This window comes from Oratosquilla oratoria, chromosome 18, assembly GCF_046742065.1.
Source record: "Oratosquilla oratoria isolate Oo_2021 chromosome 18, ASM4674206v1, whole genome shotgun sequence".
Lineage (NCBI taxonomy): Eukaryota > Metazoa > Arthropoda > Malacostraca > Stomatopoda > Squillidae > Oratosquilla > Oratosquilla oratoria.
In genome coordinates this window covers 3,552,448-3,571,824 of record NC_134794.1, presented here as the reverse complement: position 1 = coordinate 3,571,824, position 19,377 = coordinate 3,552,448, and the positions used below count along the sequence as shown (strand labels likewise).

At 40.7% G+C, this 19,377-nt stretch overlaps 1 protein-coding gene across 3 annotated transcripts in view; it reads left to right on the top strand.

Annotated features, from left to right (window-relative positions):
- The window catches only part of LOC143034987 (exportin-T-like), a 33,559-nt gene extending 14,822 nt beyond the window's left edge, over positions 1-18,737 (top strand). For all 3 annotated transcript variants that reach the window (XM_076201364.1, XM_076201363.1, XM_076201365.1), the window contains 8 exons: positions 838-1,038; positions 1,168-1,300; positions 1,390-1,574; positions 2,956-3,099; positions 5,636-5,821; positions 6,301-6,510; positions 7,692-7,838; positions 12,499-18,737. In XM_076201364.1, the coding sequence (XP_076057479.1) occupies positions 838-1,038; positions 1,168-1,300; positions 1,390-1,574; positions 2,956-3,099; positions 5,636-5,821; positions 6,301-6,510; positions 7,692-7,838; positions 12,499-12,768 (1,476 nt within the window). In that variant the 3' untranslated portion in view covers positions 12,769-18,737. The remainder of the gene's footprint in view (positions 1-837; positions 1,039-1,167; positions 1,301-1,389; positions 1,575-2,955; positions 3,100-5,635; positions 5,822-6,300; positions 6,511-7,691; positions 7,839-12,498) is intronic.
- Positions 18,738-19,377: the final 640 nt, after the last annotated feature.

Genomic DNA, 19,377 nt, shown 5'->3' with positions numbered 1-19,377 from the left:
TAAATCAGCTTTTGTTGTCAAGTTCTACTGTGGAGAAGCTGTGTCTTGCTGCACTGCTTCTGATCTTCATCCAAAAGGGGATATGATAAAAAGGAAAAGACATGGGTGAAGGTAGGTGCATGACATGGCTGACCACCTTTCTTATGGGGGAAGATCCATATGTGTTATGCATGCCTGTATATGGATGGGGTGAAGGCGGCATTGGGTAGAAGGGAAATATCTGTCGAGCTGGGGAGGGAGGGGGCTCAAGATAGATGTAGGTGGAGGGTGGGCAAAATGGACACGGCTTGAAGGAATTTCTTGTCTGTGCTGAAAACTCGAATGGATGAGGGACAGATTAATGAAGAGGTGGGGGTAAAACAGCTTCAGCTGTTGAGCCCTACTCTCTTGCATTGCTTCCGACTTGGGCAGGGAACCATGATGACCCAATATCCACGAGGAGTAAAAGGGTGTAAGAAATACAGTTGAAGTTGATAGAGAGGTCATTGAGCTAGTACAGAGGCAGTGTGCCAGCCCCTCGGGGATATACCTCCTGATGTAGGTGAGGGAGTTGATGGGGTTTGAAAATAGGCAGTTCTGCTGTTGGTCCTGCAGGAACACCACATGCATGTCCCCATCATTGGCTCCAAGATGGGTAAAGAGTTTCTATCTTTGCTAGGGCACCCACCTTGTAAGGTGGAAAGGGCTATTTCATGTGTATTATTTTACTGATATTTACCTAAGTACATTTGGTCATTCCTTAAATTGGAAGATATTGCATGACATGTAATATAAGTAGGAAAGCTTTGCCAGTGTACAGAACAAGTTCAGAGGAATTCAGGTACCTTTTTGTTTCAGGTCAAGACATCAGTTCTTCAAGAAATGATGCGACTCCTTATGATTTCTGGAGTTTCAAGCCATTCCCACCCATCAGTAGCTCTGCAATTCTTTGAGTGTGTTGCACGTTATGAAAAATTCTTCTCCTGTGAGCCTCAGTATATTCCAAGCATGCTCACAGCTTTCTTGGACCAGAGGGGCATGCGTAATAGAAGCCCAAAGGTATAGAAGAAAAAAAAAGCCCTCCTGTTTTGTGGTTATAAAGGAAGTCATGTTTGTAGAGTGGCAGCACTTTTTATTCAGATGCCTACAGAAGTGCATGGTGTGTTTATATTATGGACTTTTTTTCAGGTACGCAGCAGGACCTCGTATCTATTTTCTCGAGTTGTTAGATGCCTGAGGGGGCAGTTGGCTCAATTCACCGATGACATTCTTGCACAAATGACCGACCTTCTAACTCTTGCCCCTCCGGAGAATGGACAACGTAGGTATAATTCACTGTTGATGAAATTATATGGTGAAAATAATCTGTAGTTTTTTGATAATTCATTGTAAACATTTCTTTTTTTCCAGTGCCTCCCCTTCTCTCTAAAGATGACCAGTTATATGTATTTGAAGCTGCTGCCATGCTGATTGTCTGTGGCAACTTTGAACAACAGCGAAAGGGTGAAATGATGAGGAATTTGTTAGCACCTGTGTTTAGCAAAGTCACATGTTTAGCTGAAAGATTAGCTCAGGAACAAGATCCAAGAAGACAGGTACAGACTCAATTAATTTTTATGTGATACCTTCCTTATAAGGGGACAAAAAGCCTTTGGTATATGTATGTATGTATGTAAGCTTAGATGTAAAGTTGTGCTGTACAAGGAGTTAAGTATGAAGTGTCGTGGAGAGAATAGAAAGTTTAAAAGGCAGGAGTGATCAGTCCCCTGTATGTATGTCTCTGTCTGTCTGTCCCATAGCTTCCAAGTAACCAGAAATAGCCACCAGATTGTCCCATGAGTTACTTGGGAAAAACAATTGTGTACATACATACATATACCAAGGCTTTTTCCCCCTTACAAGGGGGGTAGCCAAAAAGAAAAAGGCATAAAATCATTCCCACCCATTACATCCCTGAATACATTCCACACCCCTTCACCCTCCCTCTTATCTTAGCACCTCCTGAATGACGGGTCATCCCTGCACCTTGTCCACTGCCCTGGGTCAGAAGCAGTGTCGCAAGGCCGCTTCATTAAATCGGCGACCCCCCCTCTCCGTCCCCCCATTGCATAAAATGAGAGGACGGGGAGAAATCCCTTCGGGCTGCGTCAAATTTTGCTCACACATACTACCTCACCCCCCATCCACCTGCCCATTCCACCTCATGCTATCACATCATCCATATACAACCATTCTCCATTCACCCCTGTCTTCTGTCCTCACCCGTCCTTAAAAATATTGTGTAATTTAGGTAATGCTAGAGTAAGGCAATGTAGGGTGGCACCTTTGTTTTCATCTGTGTGGTGATTGGATCTAGGATAGTTTGTGTGTGTGCCTACCCCATTCTGTGTTGCTATAGTTTTGAGGTTGGATGGTGGCCTAAATACAGTTGTGGTAGTGTGGTTTTTGATTGTCATGGGAGGGATTTTGATGTAGGACTAATGTTTTGGGAACTTTGGTGGTCAGCCTTGGATCAGAATGTGTACACATTTTTGTATGGTTGTATAGCGTGGTGCATGTGGTAGATTTTTAATGTAGTTTCTTTTGAGTGGATGAGGGGTGGGGGATCTTGATGAAATGGTGTAAATAAACCAATTTCATATGTTAGGCCCTGTTCTGGAAGGGTTTTAACTTACTGAAACTGCTCTTGATCCAAGCATTAGTGGAAGAGAACAGGGTAATCCTTTATTTGTTTATAATGTAAATGTGGGCTGTGACTGCCAACCCTGTTATATAGGGTCTCGTGTATATAGAAGTAAAAAATTGAGATGTGTTTGTTAAGGAATATTGCTGTTAGACAAATTTTAGTCATTTATAGCACATGTTGCAATTTACATGTCTAAACACAAAAGGCATCTTCCTCCTCAAGGGAGGTAGCCAGCCAATGTATAATCCCACCCTCCACCCATTTTACATTAAGTATCTTTATTTTTACAGGTTGCTGTAGCATCCAGTATTTGCCATGCAACATCTGTAACTGCAAGATCTTCAAAAGCATTTTCTAACCAAAACAACATGGCATCTTGTGGCTGTGTTCAACTCTACTTAGATGCTCTGCAGCTCTTTATCAATTGCCTCATTGTAAGTGCATGTTGCAAAAATTGCACCTCTGAGCATTTCATTTATCAAAATACTGTTAAGTAAAGCAAAAGGTAAAGGAGCAAAGAGGAGAGCAGATGTGAAGTGGGGTAAGAGTATGACAGAAAATTTTGAAAGTAATAAAAAGATGTTTTGGAAAGAAATTAAGAGAGGAACAGGAGGCGAATCAAGTAGAGAAGAAAAGGTAAAAGGTGCAGATGGAGAGATGATAATGGAAGAGAAGGCAGCAAGGGGAAGAAGGGTAGAATATTTTAGGGAGTTGCTAAATGCAAAGGACGATAGGGAGGGAAAGATAGCTGCAGTAGAAAATGCTAAGAAAATGAGATTGATGAGTGAGGAAAATGGAGGAGAAATAAGGAAGGATGAAGTGAAGGCAGTTGTTATGATGAAAGCAGGTAAGGCACCTGGTTTGGATGGATGCCATGCAGAATGTCTTAAAAAAAGGAGGTGCCATGATAGTGGACTGGCTGATGAGGTTATTTAATGTTTGCTGGAGAGAGGGTAGAGTGCCGGAGGACTGGAGGAATGCCTGTATAGTTCCACTTTACAAGGGAAAAGGGGACAAGTGTGAATGTAGTAGTTTCAGAGGGATAAGCTTGTTAAGTGTAGTTGGGAAGGCTTATGGGAGGATCTTGATTGAGAGGATTAGGAGAGGGAGTAATTGGTGAGAAACAGTGTGGATTTAGGACAGTTAGAGGTTGTGTAGATCAGATTTTTGTGGTAAGACAGATATGTGAGAAAGCTATAGGAATGGGGAAGGATGTTTTTTGGGCCTTCATGGATCTGGAAAAGGCTTATGACAGGGTAGACAGAAAGGCACTGTGAGAGGTTTTGCGGATATACGAGATAGGAGGAAAGCTTCTAGGAGCTGTCAAGATTTTTTATGAGAGTAGTAGAGCTTGTGTCAGGATTAGAAATGGAGAGAGTGAGTGGTTCGAGGTAAAGGTGGGACTTTGTCAGGGATGCGTTATGTCGCCCTGGCTGTTCAACTTGTACATGGATGGGGTAGTGCAAGAGGCAAATGCAAGGGTGGTGGGTCAGGGATTGATTGGAGTTGGTTAAAGAAAATGGAGAAAAGTGGGAGGTGAGCCAGCTGTTGTTTGCAGACGATACTGCTTGTGGCAGGATCGGAGGAGGGATTGAGGAAGTTGGTGACAGAGTTTGGAAGAGTGTGTGATAGAAGAAAGCTGAAGATAAATGTGGGTGAAAGTAAGGTGATGAGATGTTCAAGGGGTGAAAGTGGCAGCAGACTGGAAGTGAGCATTAAGGGAGAGCGACTGGAGGAAGTGGATAGTTTTAGATACTTGATTGCAAATGTGGCCGGAAAAGGCGGAGTGGAGGTAGAATGTAGATGGAGAGAAGCGAGTAAATGCCTTAGTGGATTAAAAAGTGTAATGAGGAATAGACATTTGGGAATGGATGCTAAGAGGAGACTGTATGAAGGAGTGATTGTGCCAACAGCACTGTATGGAGCAGAAACATGGAACATAAGAGAGAAGGAGTTTGAATGTGTTAGAGATGAGGTGTCTGAGAAGTATGATGGGGGTTACTAGGCTAAATAGAGTGAGAAATGAGGAGTTGAGGAGGAGAACAGGGGTGGAAAGGGAGTTGGGAGATGGGGTTGATGAAAGAGTATTAGGATGGTTTGGACACATGGAAAGAATGAGTGAAGAAAGACTAGTAAAAGAGGTATGGAAGGCAGATGAGGAAGTGAACATGAGGGGACGTCCTAGGATGAGGTGGATGGATGGGGTGAAGGGGGCTTTGGGGAAGACGGGAATGTCTGTTGAGGAAGGACGGGAGAGGACAGAAGATTGGGGTGAATGGAGAATGGTTGTATATGGGTGATGTGATGCATGAGGTGGAATGGGCTGGGGGGATGGGTGGTGAGGTAGTGTGTGTGAGCAAAATTTGATACAGCCCCAAGGGATTTCTCCCAGTCTTCTCCTTTTATGCATGGGGGGACAGAGAGGGGGGGTCGCCAATTTAATGAAGTGGCCTTGCTGTGGATGTGCTGTGTCTTGCGACACTGCTTCTGAACCCAGGGCAGTGGACAAGGTGGATGACCCGTCATCCGGGAGATGCTAAGATGAGAGGGGTGTGGAGTGTATTCAGGGATGGAATGGGTGGGAATGATTTTATGCCTTTTTCTTTTTAGCTATCTTCCTTGTAAAGGGGAAAAAGCCACGGTATATATATATGTATGTGTTTTGGCTACCTCCCTTTTAAGGAGGGAAAAGCCTTTGGTATATATATATGTATGTACAAAAAGGTGGAAAAAGAGTCACGGGTCTCGTTCCGAGTTTATTCCTGACCAGTTTCACTTGTAGCTTCTGAAGAACCTACAAGCAAAACTGGTTAGGAACAAACTCAGAACGGGACCCTTGACACTCTTTTTCCACTTTTTTCAACTTGTCACAATGTCTTAACATATATATGTATATGTTTATTTTTTCTCATCCTCCCCTATCAGTAGCAATTGGGTTAATGTATTAAAGAGTTATATTTTCTTTCATAGGTCGGAGTAGAGAGAGAGGTCATTGGTGCTGGAGTTAGACAGCTTATGCACAGGCTCGTGGTGTGTTTGGAGGGCGAGATCCTTCCTCTACTTCCTCCTGCTTCACAAGCTCTTCTTCATACCCCTTCTATACATGCACTCACAGAGTACCTTCCATTAATAAACCAAGTCATTACAAAATTCAAGGTAAGTGGATTTGTTGATATCCTTAGGTGTTCATTTTATTGAAGAGGTTCTTTAGACCACAACTAGCTCCAGTTATTTTGTGTAAAGTGGGCCCTACATGATCAATATTATTGTGCAAGTATCTGTATTGTACAATATCATTGATGGTGTTAGGGATTGTATTGAAGAATGACAAAATATTGAAGACCTCAAAGAATGACAATGTATTGAAGACATCAAATACCATCCCTAGGGATTGTATTGAAGAATGACAATATATTAAAGACCCCAAAGAATGACAATGTATTGAAGACATCAAATATCGTCTGTACACTGAATAATATTGTATAATATTGATCATGTAGGGCCCGTTTGACATAAATTAAATTGACTTTTTGTGAATAATGCACCAAAGTATTTCAGATTATGTAATATCAAATTACTGTGATAAATTGAAGAATATTAATTACTAAAATTGTACTTTGATGGTGCACCCACAGAAAGAGGTAAGCCCCTTCCTTCAGAACATTTTTGTGCCCCTTGTGTCTGCCATATTCGCTGCGCTCTCGCAGCCAGTAGACGACAATGAGGAAGAAGAGAAGAGAACAAGAAAGCTTCTCCAAAGGACGTATTACCTTTTCCTAACCACCATTGTGTCAAATAATCTGCTCAATGTCATCGCTTCTCAGGAGCCCAGTGTACTACATCAGGTGAGGATCAGGAGTGATTGCAGCCTTCCCACCTCTTCTCTCTCCCATTCCTGAGTGAGATATAAAGACGTGCTTCTCTCTGCAAGTGTCTAAATCTCCCTCGTAGAATAGCAACTTTGGTTATTGAGACAAAAGTTAACGTTCTTATTGTCTTTATGCAACAAAGGTACAATGCAGTATTAGTAGAGGTAATCATGCAAAATATTCCTGTTGCATCCAGTGCCCTGTCCATCCACAAGAAAACACCATCAGAAAGAATAATCTTGGTAACAATGTAACAATAGATGTTAACAAGGCATTTGATAATTTTATACAAGTATTATAAAAAAAAAATCATACACATTCACAACAGTATATTTGGATCACATGAAGAATTGTCACCCCAGACTTCAACAGGGTGACAATTCTTCATGGGGGCTATCCCAGGGTGACAATTCTTCATGTGGGCCATCATCCTGGGTTTACAATTCCTTGTTTGTATAAGTTGATGACAATAATCATAACCTTCATTCACTCTAACCTAACCAAACTTAACTTACCTAACCTATCCAAACCTAACATAACCTACTTAACCTAACTTAATCTTTATTCCACTGTTGATATTCGGCTTATGGGGTGACAGTTCTTCAGGTGGGATCTCATGGGGTGACAGTTCTTCAGGTGGGATCTCATGGGGTGACAGTTCTTCAGGTGGGATCTCATGGGGTGACCATTCTTCATGTAGGCATTCTGGGGTGACCATTCTTTATGTGCCCCTTATATTTGCCTAGAAGCTTTCCAACACAATGCTGTAAACATACTACAGATAGACATCAATAATATCACATATAAAGCTGCTTCAGTTCTTATATAAACACAACATACACAGCAATAATACCAGAAACTAAAATAACACTACAGTCCACACACTCCCATTATTATTCTCAAATCTTTATTTTGTATGGTTTCTAAGGTGTTGAATGGGTAGTTCTCAAGAATTGTTTATATACTTTGGTGAGAAGGGAAATGGATACAGTGTAGGTGTGAAGAGGGTGAGGGGTGTGTGACACCACACACACACACACACACACACACACACACACACACACACTTGCCAAGTTACCTTGGTTTATAGGCAATGGATAATTGGAATGTGGGATAAAAAAGAGAAAACTTTTGACATGTTATTACCCTTATTTCAGGTCTTGATGTCTGTTGTCCAAGGGGCTGTGGAGTTTCCAGATCCTGTAGCTCAGAAGAACTGTTTTGTTATTCTCCGGAGACTTACAGAAAATTGGGGAGAAAAAGACCTCGGCCCTCCACATTTCATTGAATTTCTTTATACTCAAGTAAGTTCCATGCCAGTTTTTTAACCTCTTCCATATGGTGACGCCTACGTAGGTGTCATGAGGAGCAAGTGGGTACGCAATGATGCCGACATCGGCGTCTTGATTATATTTATTGTAGTCATACTTACATAACCTCCATTCTCACTAAACTGGCTTCATCATATTTTCTATGGTTATCAAAATTCACGGGTGAAAGAGAACGAATGATTGAGCACTGACTTTATTTTTTATAATGAGATTATTATGATGCAACATTGCACGTCGGGCAGCTAATGCTGCCAGACGTGCGATGTGCCCCGGAGTGAAGAGGTTAAAAAGGAAACAAATTAATGCAGGATGGGTGTATCCCTTGGCTTGCTGCCTCCCTTTTAATATATAGAGGTGTTATTCTGATTGTACATATTAATTATTACTTTTCTATTGGGAAATTTTGGTAATCAAAATGGGAGGAATAGAAATTTGGGAATGGATGCTAAGAGGAGACTGTATGAAGGAGTGATTGTGCCAACAGCACTGTATGGAGCAGAAACATGGAACATAAGAGAGGAAGAGAGAAGGAGCTTAAATGTGTTTGAGATGAAGTGTCTGAGAAGTATGATGGGGGTTACTAGGCTAGATAGAGTGAGAAGTGAGGAGGAGAACAGGGGTGGAAAGGGAGTTGGGAGATAGGGTTGATGAAAGAGTATTAGGATGGTTTGGACACATGGAAAGAATGAGTGAAGAAAGACTAGTAAAGGAGGTATGGAAGGCAGATGTGGAGGGAGTGAACATGAGGGGACGTCCTAGGATGAGATGGATGGATGGGGTGAAGGGGGCCTTGGGGAAGAGGGGAATGTCTGTTGAGGAAGGACGGGAGAGGACAGAAGACGGGTGAATGGAGAATGGTTATATATGGAAGATGTGATCTATGAGGTGGAATGGGGGCTGAGGTAGTGTGTGTGAGCAAAATTTTGATGCAGCCTGAAGGGATTTCTCCCTGTCCTCTCCTTTATATGGGGGGATGGAGAGGGGGGGTCGCCGATTTAATGAAGCAGCCTTGCTGTGGATGTGCTGTGTCTTGCGACACTGCTTCTGACCCATGACAGTGGACAGGGTGCAGGAATGACCCATCATCTAGGAGGTGCTAAGATGGGAAGGAGGGTGGAGGGGTGTGGGTGGGAATGATTTTATGCCTTTTCCTTTTTGGCTATCTCCCTAGTAAGGAGGAAAAAGCCTTGGTATATGTATGTATGTAAAATGGGCTTAAAGTTTGGAGGAGACAAAATATGATTGCACTTGATTGAAGTGTTTGTGCATATCTTGTTAGTTGTATTATACAGGATAAGAGCTGTGTTCATATGTTATTTGATTGTGCTATTAATTTGTAAAGGTGATGAGATGTACAAGGGGAGGATGTGTCAGCAAATTGGAAGCGAGTATTAAGGGAGAGAGGCTGGAGAAAATTAATAGTTTTAGATACTTGGGTGTGAATGTGGCAGGAAAGGGAGGAGTGGAGGTAGAATGTAGATTGAGATAGTGATAGACATCTGGGAATGGATGTTACGAGGAGATTGTATGAGGGAGTGATTGTGCCGGAACTTGTGAAGAGGTCTGAGAACAGGTGGAGCGGATGTTGAGTGCGAGGGTTGATTCTGTTTAGCAGGGAAGGGAGAAGAAAGAAAAAGGTGTGAGTGGAGAGTGGTTACCTAAGAACACATAAGAATGAAGGAGACTGCAAGAGACTGTAAGGCCTACACAAGGCAGTTCCGTATCCATCACCACCTGTCATCCCCATCCATAAAGTTGTCTAATCGTTTCTTAACCACTTCCATACAGTGATGCCTACGTAGGCGGCATGAGGAGCAAGTGGGTACTCGATGATGCCGACATTGCCATCTTGTTTATATTTATTGTAGTCGTACCTTTGTAATTTTGATTCTCTCTAAACTGGCTTCATCAATTTTCTATGGTTATCAAAATACACGGGTGAAAGAGAACGAACGATTGAGCACTGACTTTATTTTTTATAATGCGATTATTATGACGCAACATCGCACGTCGGGCAGCTAATGCTGCCAGACGTGCGATGTGCCCTGGAGTGAAGAGGTTAAAACAACTGATAGTTTCAGCGCTTACTACATGGTTACTAAGTTTATTCTATTCGTTGACCACTCTATTAGTAAACCAATTCTTGACTATTTCCTTTTTAAATCTAAATTTGTCCAGTTTATAACCATTACTGCGAGTCCTGCCCTGTTATTTTAATATGATGACCTTGTTTGCATCACCCTTGTTAAAGCCTTTGATCCACTTGGTTGTGAATTAATAATGAAGTGATGTGGCCAAGAGAGATTTCTTATCTGCTATGTCAGTTTCAGAGATAAGGTGGGAAGGGTTGTGTAATCAACCAGGAGTAAACCAGCTTGGTTGTTAGATTGCTGTGGGTGTGCTGTGACATACTGCATTGCTTATGACCTAAACAGTGAGTGGGAGCCAGGGGTGGCCTGTTGTCCACAAGGAGCTAAGATGGAAGGGGCAATGAAAGGGTTTTGGATGGGTTGAAAGATGAATGTATACAATTTATTCCACTCTTGTAAGGTGGGAAAGGTCTTCTGGTGTATATATATCTTCCACTTTGAGTTTATTGTATTCATTCGTCCCCAAGTATTTAAATCTATCCACTTCCTCCAGGCTTTCTCCCTTAATAGTCAGTTCCAGTTTGCTGGCATCCTCTTCCCTTGTACATCTCATCATCTTACTTTTACCCACATTTTTCTTCAACTTCCTTCTTTCACACACCTACCCAAACTATGTCCTTAACTTCCTTAATCTCTCCTTTGATCCTGCTACAAGTGCTGTGTCGTCAGCAAACAACTGGCTTATCTTCAATTTTTCTCCATTTTCATTAACCATCTGCAATCCCTGGAGCATACTCTTACAATTACCTTTTGCACCACCCCATCCATGTATAAACAGAAAAGCCATGGTGACATGACACATCCCTAGCGAAGTCCCACCTTTACTTCAAACCACTTGCTCTCTCCATATCTAATTCTAATACAGGCTCTACTACTCTTGTAGAAACTCTTGATTTCTCTTAACAGCTTTCCACCTATCCCATATATGCCCTTTGTAAGGGGGAAAGACCTGGGTTTATGTGTGTATGCAGTGTATGTTACCCCATGAGTGAGATCTAAAGGCATTTGTCCTTCCATGCAAGTGTCTAAAGTACACTCATAGAAAAACAACTTGGGTTTATTGAGACAAAACTTCAACATAGTTTAGTGCTTTATGCACCCAAGCCACAAAGAGATTGGTCATGATTATGTAGTGATCTTGGTAGCAGTCTCCCATCTTCGTCCAGTCAAAGATTGAATGTTGATTATATTTGTGTACAGAGGTGAAATATCCAAGTGCCAGGAAATGGATGTGGGGTGGGTGAAGGGTGGATGTGTCTTGACAGGCTACCCCATTTATGAGGGGAAACCTTTTTATGCATTTACCTAATTGTAGTATACAGGAAAGGAGCTGGGCTCATTGGGTCCTGTCTTCTCCCCAGTTTATCGTACCTAACCTCAAATTCATGTGGTATATATGTTGAATGGGTGTCATTACTTGTGGTGAAGGTTGAGGGGATGGTGGTTTGAATCCTGCCATCAGCAAAGTTGAACCAAGGGCATGGTTCATTAAATTCCTCGCTACAAAGTCCTCTGTAAGGGGCACTGCTGTAGCCTTCCAATAGAGGGGAGTTTGTGACATTAAACCATCATATGAAAACAAGTGGCTAGCCATCTTGTGGGATACCATGAAATGTGTTGTTGGTACATAGATAGATAGTGGTATTCTGAGTAAGACATTCACATAATCAAAGTTTTTTATGGGGGTGGGACATAATGTACTATTCATAATGTGGAATCTATAGTGTTTGTTCTAGTGAGGCTAGCAAAACTAAAATATCTTGTAGTCTGTGTACCAAAGGCTTCTTCCCCCCTTATAAGGGAGGTACCTTAGTCAGGGCCTGCACACACTCCCTCCTGCTCCATTCCCATATAGAGCCCTGGTTTCCCTCTTATCTTAGACTACCTCCTGCCACCTGCCAGGGTCAGAAGCAATGCAGCAAGACACTGTACATCAACAGCAGGGCTGCTTCATTTATATGGTAACCCCCCCCTCCCCATCCTCCCATGCAGAGGACTGGGAGAAAACCCTTTGGACTGTGAAAATATCCATACTCAACCATCATCCTGCCCTCTCCCTTCCCTGCTCAACAGACATTCCCCTCTTGCTCAGAGCACCTTTCATCCCATCCATCCATCTCATCTTCTGGTATCCCTTCAAGTTCACTCCAACCACCTCTGCTTTCCACCCCACCCTCTCTCTTTCTCTCTTTTCATTCTTTCTTTCCATGTATCCAAACTATCCCAATAATCTTTCATCGGCCCTATCTGCCAGCTCCCTTTCCACCCCGATTCTCCACCTCATCTCCTCATTGCTCACCCTGTCCAATATTGTAACCCTTACAGTGTTTTTCAGACACTTCATCTCATACACATTTAAGCTTCTTTTCTACACCCCCAGAAAAAGTTTTTAGAAATGCTGAGTACATCATCGTGTAGATTAATACCCGGGTAGGAGAGGGGTGTGTATAAACATATTATTATAGTATTTGTTCCATTTCCAGGTGGTACCAGCTTGCTTCCATGCCCCCTTGAAAACCACGTTTGATCTCAACGATGCCCAGACAATCCTTGCTCTTCATGAATCAGCTATGTGTCTTCATTGTGTGTACCAGAAACGTGGAGAGGAACTTCTTTCATACCTCCGTAACGAGTACCTCCCCAAGATGGAACTTTCGCCAGAATTGATCAACGAGTACTGTCAGGCTCTGACCTCGGATACTAAACTATTTAGGAATTACAGCAAGATGTTCTTCCAGAGAGCAAAGTCTTGAGACTAGATCATGGGTTTAATCAAAAACTGATCTGAAAGATGTTTGAATAATTCCCTGATATTTGTAATGACCACATGGTTCCTTTAGTATTGCCAATGTCAAGATGGTATGTCACTAGATGCTTGTTGTCAGATATTTTGATACTATGCATGCCTCTCTTTGGAGTGACACACTTGATTATTGCTCTAGTCATATCTGCTTCTCCCAAGTTTGCTTTGATAGTCCCACATTTGACAATGTATTTCCTTGAGTTTTCGCCGTGTCCCCCCCAGTTCGGTGAAGATTGGCAAGGAATTTGCACACAACTGCCAGGTCTGGACCTACATGGAATTCCCTAAACTAAGGTAACCAGTGTACTACCTGGGTGAAGATGATGATGATGCTGTGATATGCAGATATGATTGGAACGCTCAACAGTTGTATCTATTAAGGTTATACGCTTTTTATCTGGAGATTGAAGAGAGCCAGCCATGTTTTGTGGGGAAATATTTAGAAGCATTTGTCCACAAAGCTGTGGTAATTTATTTGGGTAACTGCTTGTTGAACACTGAAACTGAATATTGTAGTATGCACATTGGGCATTAAAGCTTTATTTTATTACTCAGTTGTCCTTAGTTTCATATACAGGTCTAGCTAGTACACCTGAATGTTTATTTTTGTTGAAGGTACACATATCTTACAGTGTGAAGGTAGATTTGAGTTTGTAAGGTATCTACTGAGTGTCCCCATTGGTCACAGGGCAGATGAAGTAGATATTGAAGATAGCTTGCAGATAATCAAGAACTTTGCTGAAAATAGTGTTGTTGTAAATATAAAGGGTTCAAAATTCAATTTTTGAAAGTGGTGCAAAGTAAAAGAAGAACTTGTTTTCCCCAGTGTGCATTACCTCTCTCTTCTCTCCTTTTCTTTCTATTTCTCTCTGTCTCTCTCCTACCTCCTCCTCAACCTGGGCTAATTAAGAATATTGAATTTAGATTTTCCATTTTTCCTTTCAAGGATTGGTGTATTGGGTAGACACGGGTGCTCTTGCCAGGTTAAGGAAGGTAGGCTTGTGCGTGGGACAAACTCACATTTTCAGGCAATTTGTTATGAAATGGTGGTATTTACATCATGACGTTACTAAGGCCAGCATTCAGATAGAACCTGACATCAAAATATATTTACCTGCAGCTTATATGCTCTAATTAAAGTACATATACATCCTCCTGATTCAACATTTAATGGATAAAGAGTTGCCTTGCACTGCCACTAGATTGATTCAGATGCAGTGCAGCAAGACTCAGCTCACAGATAGGAGACCCCAAAGTCCCCAGATTGGCCATGGTCAGCTGGGTAACCTGTGAATCACATGGGGAAAAAACCTATGTATTGTCTGAATTTAGTGATACGAGGCTATTGTCGGTTACCTGAAGGCCAGAGAATTTACTATAGAGGTCAGGAGGGATTGTTACAACCTGTGTTGCATGTGTTGACAAAATGTAAATACCATCTTCATGAGATTTTGCTGAAACGTGTGGTTTATAATTTGGTGGAAGTGCATTGAGGAGGAAAGGTGTTCCAAGGAAGTGAGTAAGCAGTGGGGGACCACTGAGGATATTCAGAAGGGGAAATGGATGTCATCCACGAGGAGCTAAGGTGGAGGGAGGAAAGGGTGGTGGATGGGAGTGGGTGCTTGACTTTTGACTTGGCTACCTTCCTGGTAAGGGGGAAAAAAGCTTTTGGTACATAGAAATGATGTGACACCAGGTGATAGTGATTGAAGTACAGTACTAGTGATCTTCATTGTGATATTATGATGTGTTGAATCACAAAAAATGGGTGGTGGTGTCACCCATGGTGTTATAATGTATTCAGTTAAGGGTCACCGTGAAAACCTGGGAGAAGTATGTCGTACACTGTTAGAGAAGGGTGTCTGTGGCTGAGAGTAATGACTCGTTACCCACAAGTTTATGGATCATGTAGCTTCATCTGTAAAGCTAACGCTCCGACTTGCTGCATCAGTTTCAGGCATCTTAACTTAGTTTGTTAGTTTTCGACAGTTGTCGGATTTGGAAAGCCTTGTTTGCATTCATGGTGGCTCCTTTTGTTCTTTTCCTGTCATGACATATGTGTATAAGGGTCCTGTTACACTATTCAACTAGTATACATGGGATCAGTAATGAGGACCTGTAAATGGTGGTTCTTAAAGACTGATGGCAGAATCTTCAGTGTGCCAGTCTTCAAAGACCATCAACACCCTTGCCTTCATCTGGAGGTGCTGACAAGAGGGACTGACACTTTATTTCCAGGCCCAAAATTACTCATATCAAATATAGTCGCATTTCCTCTACCTTTTCACATAAGGAGAGCTTACAATTAGCAACTGCTCCCTCATTGTTTTTTAAGTCTGTGACGTAAAAACTCGTACACAAATACGGTACTGACAGAAGTTCAGTGTTTCTTTCCAAAGAGGTTTGGAGAACGTGAGTACTGTTGCCAGCCACTGTAGTGCTCCCGATTTCCAGTTACTAAAACTAGTTAACTGTTATTAACCAGTATTCCTTCAATTTTGTAACTGTTAACTCCGCGGGGTAAATACCTGTTGGCTGTATCTAAAGGGATGTGGAGCAGTCCTTTATTATTGCAATGGTTTTCAAATCATTCCTTGAACAGTTTCATAATTTTCCTGAATATATGTTGCATATTTGTCTTGAATTTGTAAGATCAAAGAAAGGCTACATCTGAAAAAAGAATCAGTTCGAGACCTGTAACAAATAGCTGATGGTATCCTCTTAATTAATTTTCTTGAAGAGCAAATGATGAAAATTTTGAAATCTATATTTATACATCATATCTTTTGTCTATTTGGAAAGTGTGAAGAGTGCCTTAGTGTTATATTTTTTTCATGATAAATATTAGCTTTAAAGCATATTTTAATTATCGGTACCTAACATGTACAAAATTAGTCAAAGATATTTAATTAGGAATACAGTAAAATCTCAATTATCCAGAATGCTCAAGTAACCAGACCAGTCTGATCAGGCAGAGAAATAATTAGTAACTGGATGAATGATAAAAAGATTTATATATCAGTAATTTTTTTTTTTTTTTTTTTTTCTCAGCACCTTACAAGCAAACCTGTGTTTACACCAGGTGTGCTTCTGTGCGCATTTGGCTAGCAACATACATTGTATTACAGCAACATGATTGCTATTCCACCTCTCCCATGCTAAAAATGGCAAAATAAAAGTATAAATTACCTTAGTTTGAATAGACAAGGGATTGTTGGCAATTTATTTTGCAAGGATTAACACGGGAGAGGTGGGAGACCCGTCCAGCAAAGCAATTGCTACATGTAAACTGTGCGCTGGTTTGTTTATGTCCAAGGGAGGCCAGCAGGCTGCATTTGTTTTGATAATAGCCAGTGCCATTAGTTTGTTTATAAATCCATACCATATTTTATTTATTAAGTAATATTATATCAATATTTTTTTCATGTTTGATACAGTACAAAGTCAATTTACCATTAAAAGAAATGGTAAGTTCAGGTGTAATATATAAAAACTGTGTTGGATTATAAATGGACAGATAGTTCATTATAACAACAGTTGTAATTCTCAGAAAATAAAATAAAATGTCAGTTCTTACTATGAATATTCAACAGTATTTTTCCCTGTGCCATCCTGAACAAATATAATTTCTTTATATTGTGAACTTGTTTGATTTATTTAAATTTTCATATATTAAATCAAGTATCAAGTAACTAGAGTCACTTAATCCAGACTACTTTAGGTCCCAACCACCTAGATAGTTGAGATTTTACTGTGTATAATAAATACTATACATCCCAATTGCAGCATGGACAGTAGATTCTATCAAATGAAGCTACATGTTTTTTTTTTTTTTTTTTTTTTTTTTTTTTTTTTCTCTCTCTCTCTCTCTCTCTCTTTTCTTCCATTGTTAACCATAACCACAGTCGTCTTCATATTTTTTGCTCAGTTTCTTGTCAATTGGTATTTAACTGCCTTTTAAAGCTAATCTTGATTTGTATGGTGATGGCTGATGACTTGGACTTTGACAGTATTGAGGAGCCCAATTGTGATTAGTGGTAGTAGGAAATTGGAAGGCATAGAAGATTGAGGGGTTTACTGTATAGCTTGCTTGGGCAAAGCTTCTCAAGCATGTAGCATTTATGAGTACATGGATATACTGGAGTGTTACAAGTGGTACATTTGCACGTGCACTTACTTTAGCACTAATGCTTGTGCATGTACTAAAGCATTAATCCTGTGCATGTACCTTAGTACTGTTGGTAGCATGTATGTACAGTAACCCCCTCAATATAATGAACCATTTTAGGGAGGGGGGGGGGGGGTCTAACTTTACACCTCAAAGTTCTATATATCCAAAGGTGTCTTTCATTATCACATTTTCAAACAATTGATACACAAGTTGTAAATATAAAAACAAAAGTGAAAATTAAAATGATATACCACAAGATGTTTTTATAGTATTGCCAGGAAATGAAGCTGTAATTATTGTAGGTTATTTAGGTCCTGTCACTACCAATATCAGTGGGCAGTTCGGAAGGAATGTGACTTTTACTCTAGCTGACTGCATCATTATTTGGGAACTTCCATCTTGTATAACTAATTAGGTTTGATGTATCAGTGGGTGGTACTGAGGGAATATGGCATTTATTATATCCAAAATTCACTCTTAACAGGGTTTGTTATATTGAGGGTTTACAGAGTGTATGTATATACATATATGTATATATATATGTGTGTGTGTGGCAGTATTTTATGTGCCATAATAAGCATGGTGCTATAGATAGTACATGTATGTACTGTAATCCTAGTGCAAGTGCATGTATATATTATCCACTACTGGTAATACATGTACTTACTGTGAAACTATTCGAGGAACTTGTATATAATTTAGCACTGCTGTAGTAACATGTATTGTAACATCATTTAAGTATACATAATCTTTGGGACTACATGTATTACATTTACTTGGAAGGTCACCTATATGTATACAAAATGGACCAAATCTGTTAGTAGATGTACTACATATGACAGCATTGCTAGGTTAATCATGTAACAATTACAAGTGCAAACGAGCAGAATGAAACAGTAATTATGTCAGAAATTAAGTTCATAACTTAGATCATGCCTAAGATGATACCACAAATTGATATCATACAGGACTTCATTGATACTATTTGCAGTGTGAGATAAAGGTTACACTAAAGGTAACTAGTAATGTTTGTGCACTTTTAGTAGTGTTGAGTGTAACCCTGCTGAGAATATGCACATAGACTGTACTTGGTGTAAACATACATAATGTAATGCTATCAGTAGTACATGTACTATGTATGAGCACTACTGTTGATATATATATTAAGCAACAGTATGGCTGGTTCATGCACATGGTGAGCAACTCCAGCTTAGGTCAAGTGTATTGGATACGGTTTAACCCCTTGGGGAGTAGAGGCTTCTCTCAGCTGAATGGAATCCTTGATAACAAGACTCCCCAGTGGATGAATTGAGGTAATCTTTAAACCTGTGGGAAATGGAGGTTCTTCCTAGCTTGATTACCTGGCACAATCCAAAATCAAATCCAAGGCCACAACACGATGGGTTGAGATGGTCATTGATCTTTTGATGGGTGTATTTCTGAGCCACAGGAAATCATCTGGCATTACCCAACATGAAACCCTTAAATTTGCTAACACTCCTGAATGGGTTGATGACAAAGTGTGGTATTACCACATATATAAATAACAGGATTTCTTTTTGCATGAAGGCCATGGCACTTAGGTCACTACATACACAAGCTGTGGTTGTGTATCAGAGAGCTCGTAACTTGTCTTTTTCTGTTTATGCTTTGGCATATTTGAACTATTGAAGCAGTGTGGACATTGTTTTGTACATAATGTATAGCTTTGATTTAATCATTTTATATATAAATGTTGAATCCATTAAGGTTGATTTTATTTATCTCCTTTTAGTGTTGAACTTTTTAATGTAAATTATTTAGTCAGTGTATCTTCTTTATAGACAATGCTCTGGCTCAAAAAATGCCAAATGCAACATTAAAAAACTGTAAGAGTGGTCACCATCCCACTTATTACAAAGGATTACAAAGGCGGAGCATGCCGACAGGAGACCTTTTGGTCCATATCCAGGTCAGATGTAAAAAAAATCTTAATGAATAAAAACTGATAATGTAAATAACACATATACCAAGGCTTTTTCCCTCTTACAAGGGGGGTAGCCAAAAAGGAAAAGGCATAAAATCATTCCCACCCATTCCATCCTTGAATACACTCCACACCCCTCCACCTTCCCTCTTATCTTAGCACCTCCTGGATGACGGGTCATCCCTGCACCTTGTCCACTGCCCTGGGTCAGAAGCAGTGTCGCCAGACACAGCACATCCACAGCAAGGCTGCTTCATTAAATCGGCGTCCCCCCCATGCATAAAAGGAGAAATCCCTTCGGGCTGCGTTAAATTTTGCTCGCACATACTACCTCACAACCCATTCCCCCGCCCATTCCATCTCATGCATCACATCATCCATATACAACCATTCTCCATTCACCGCTATCTTCTGTCCTCTCC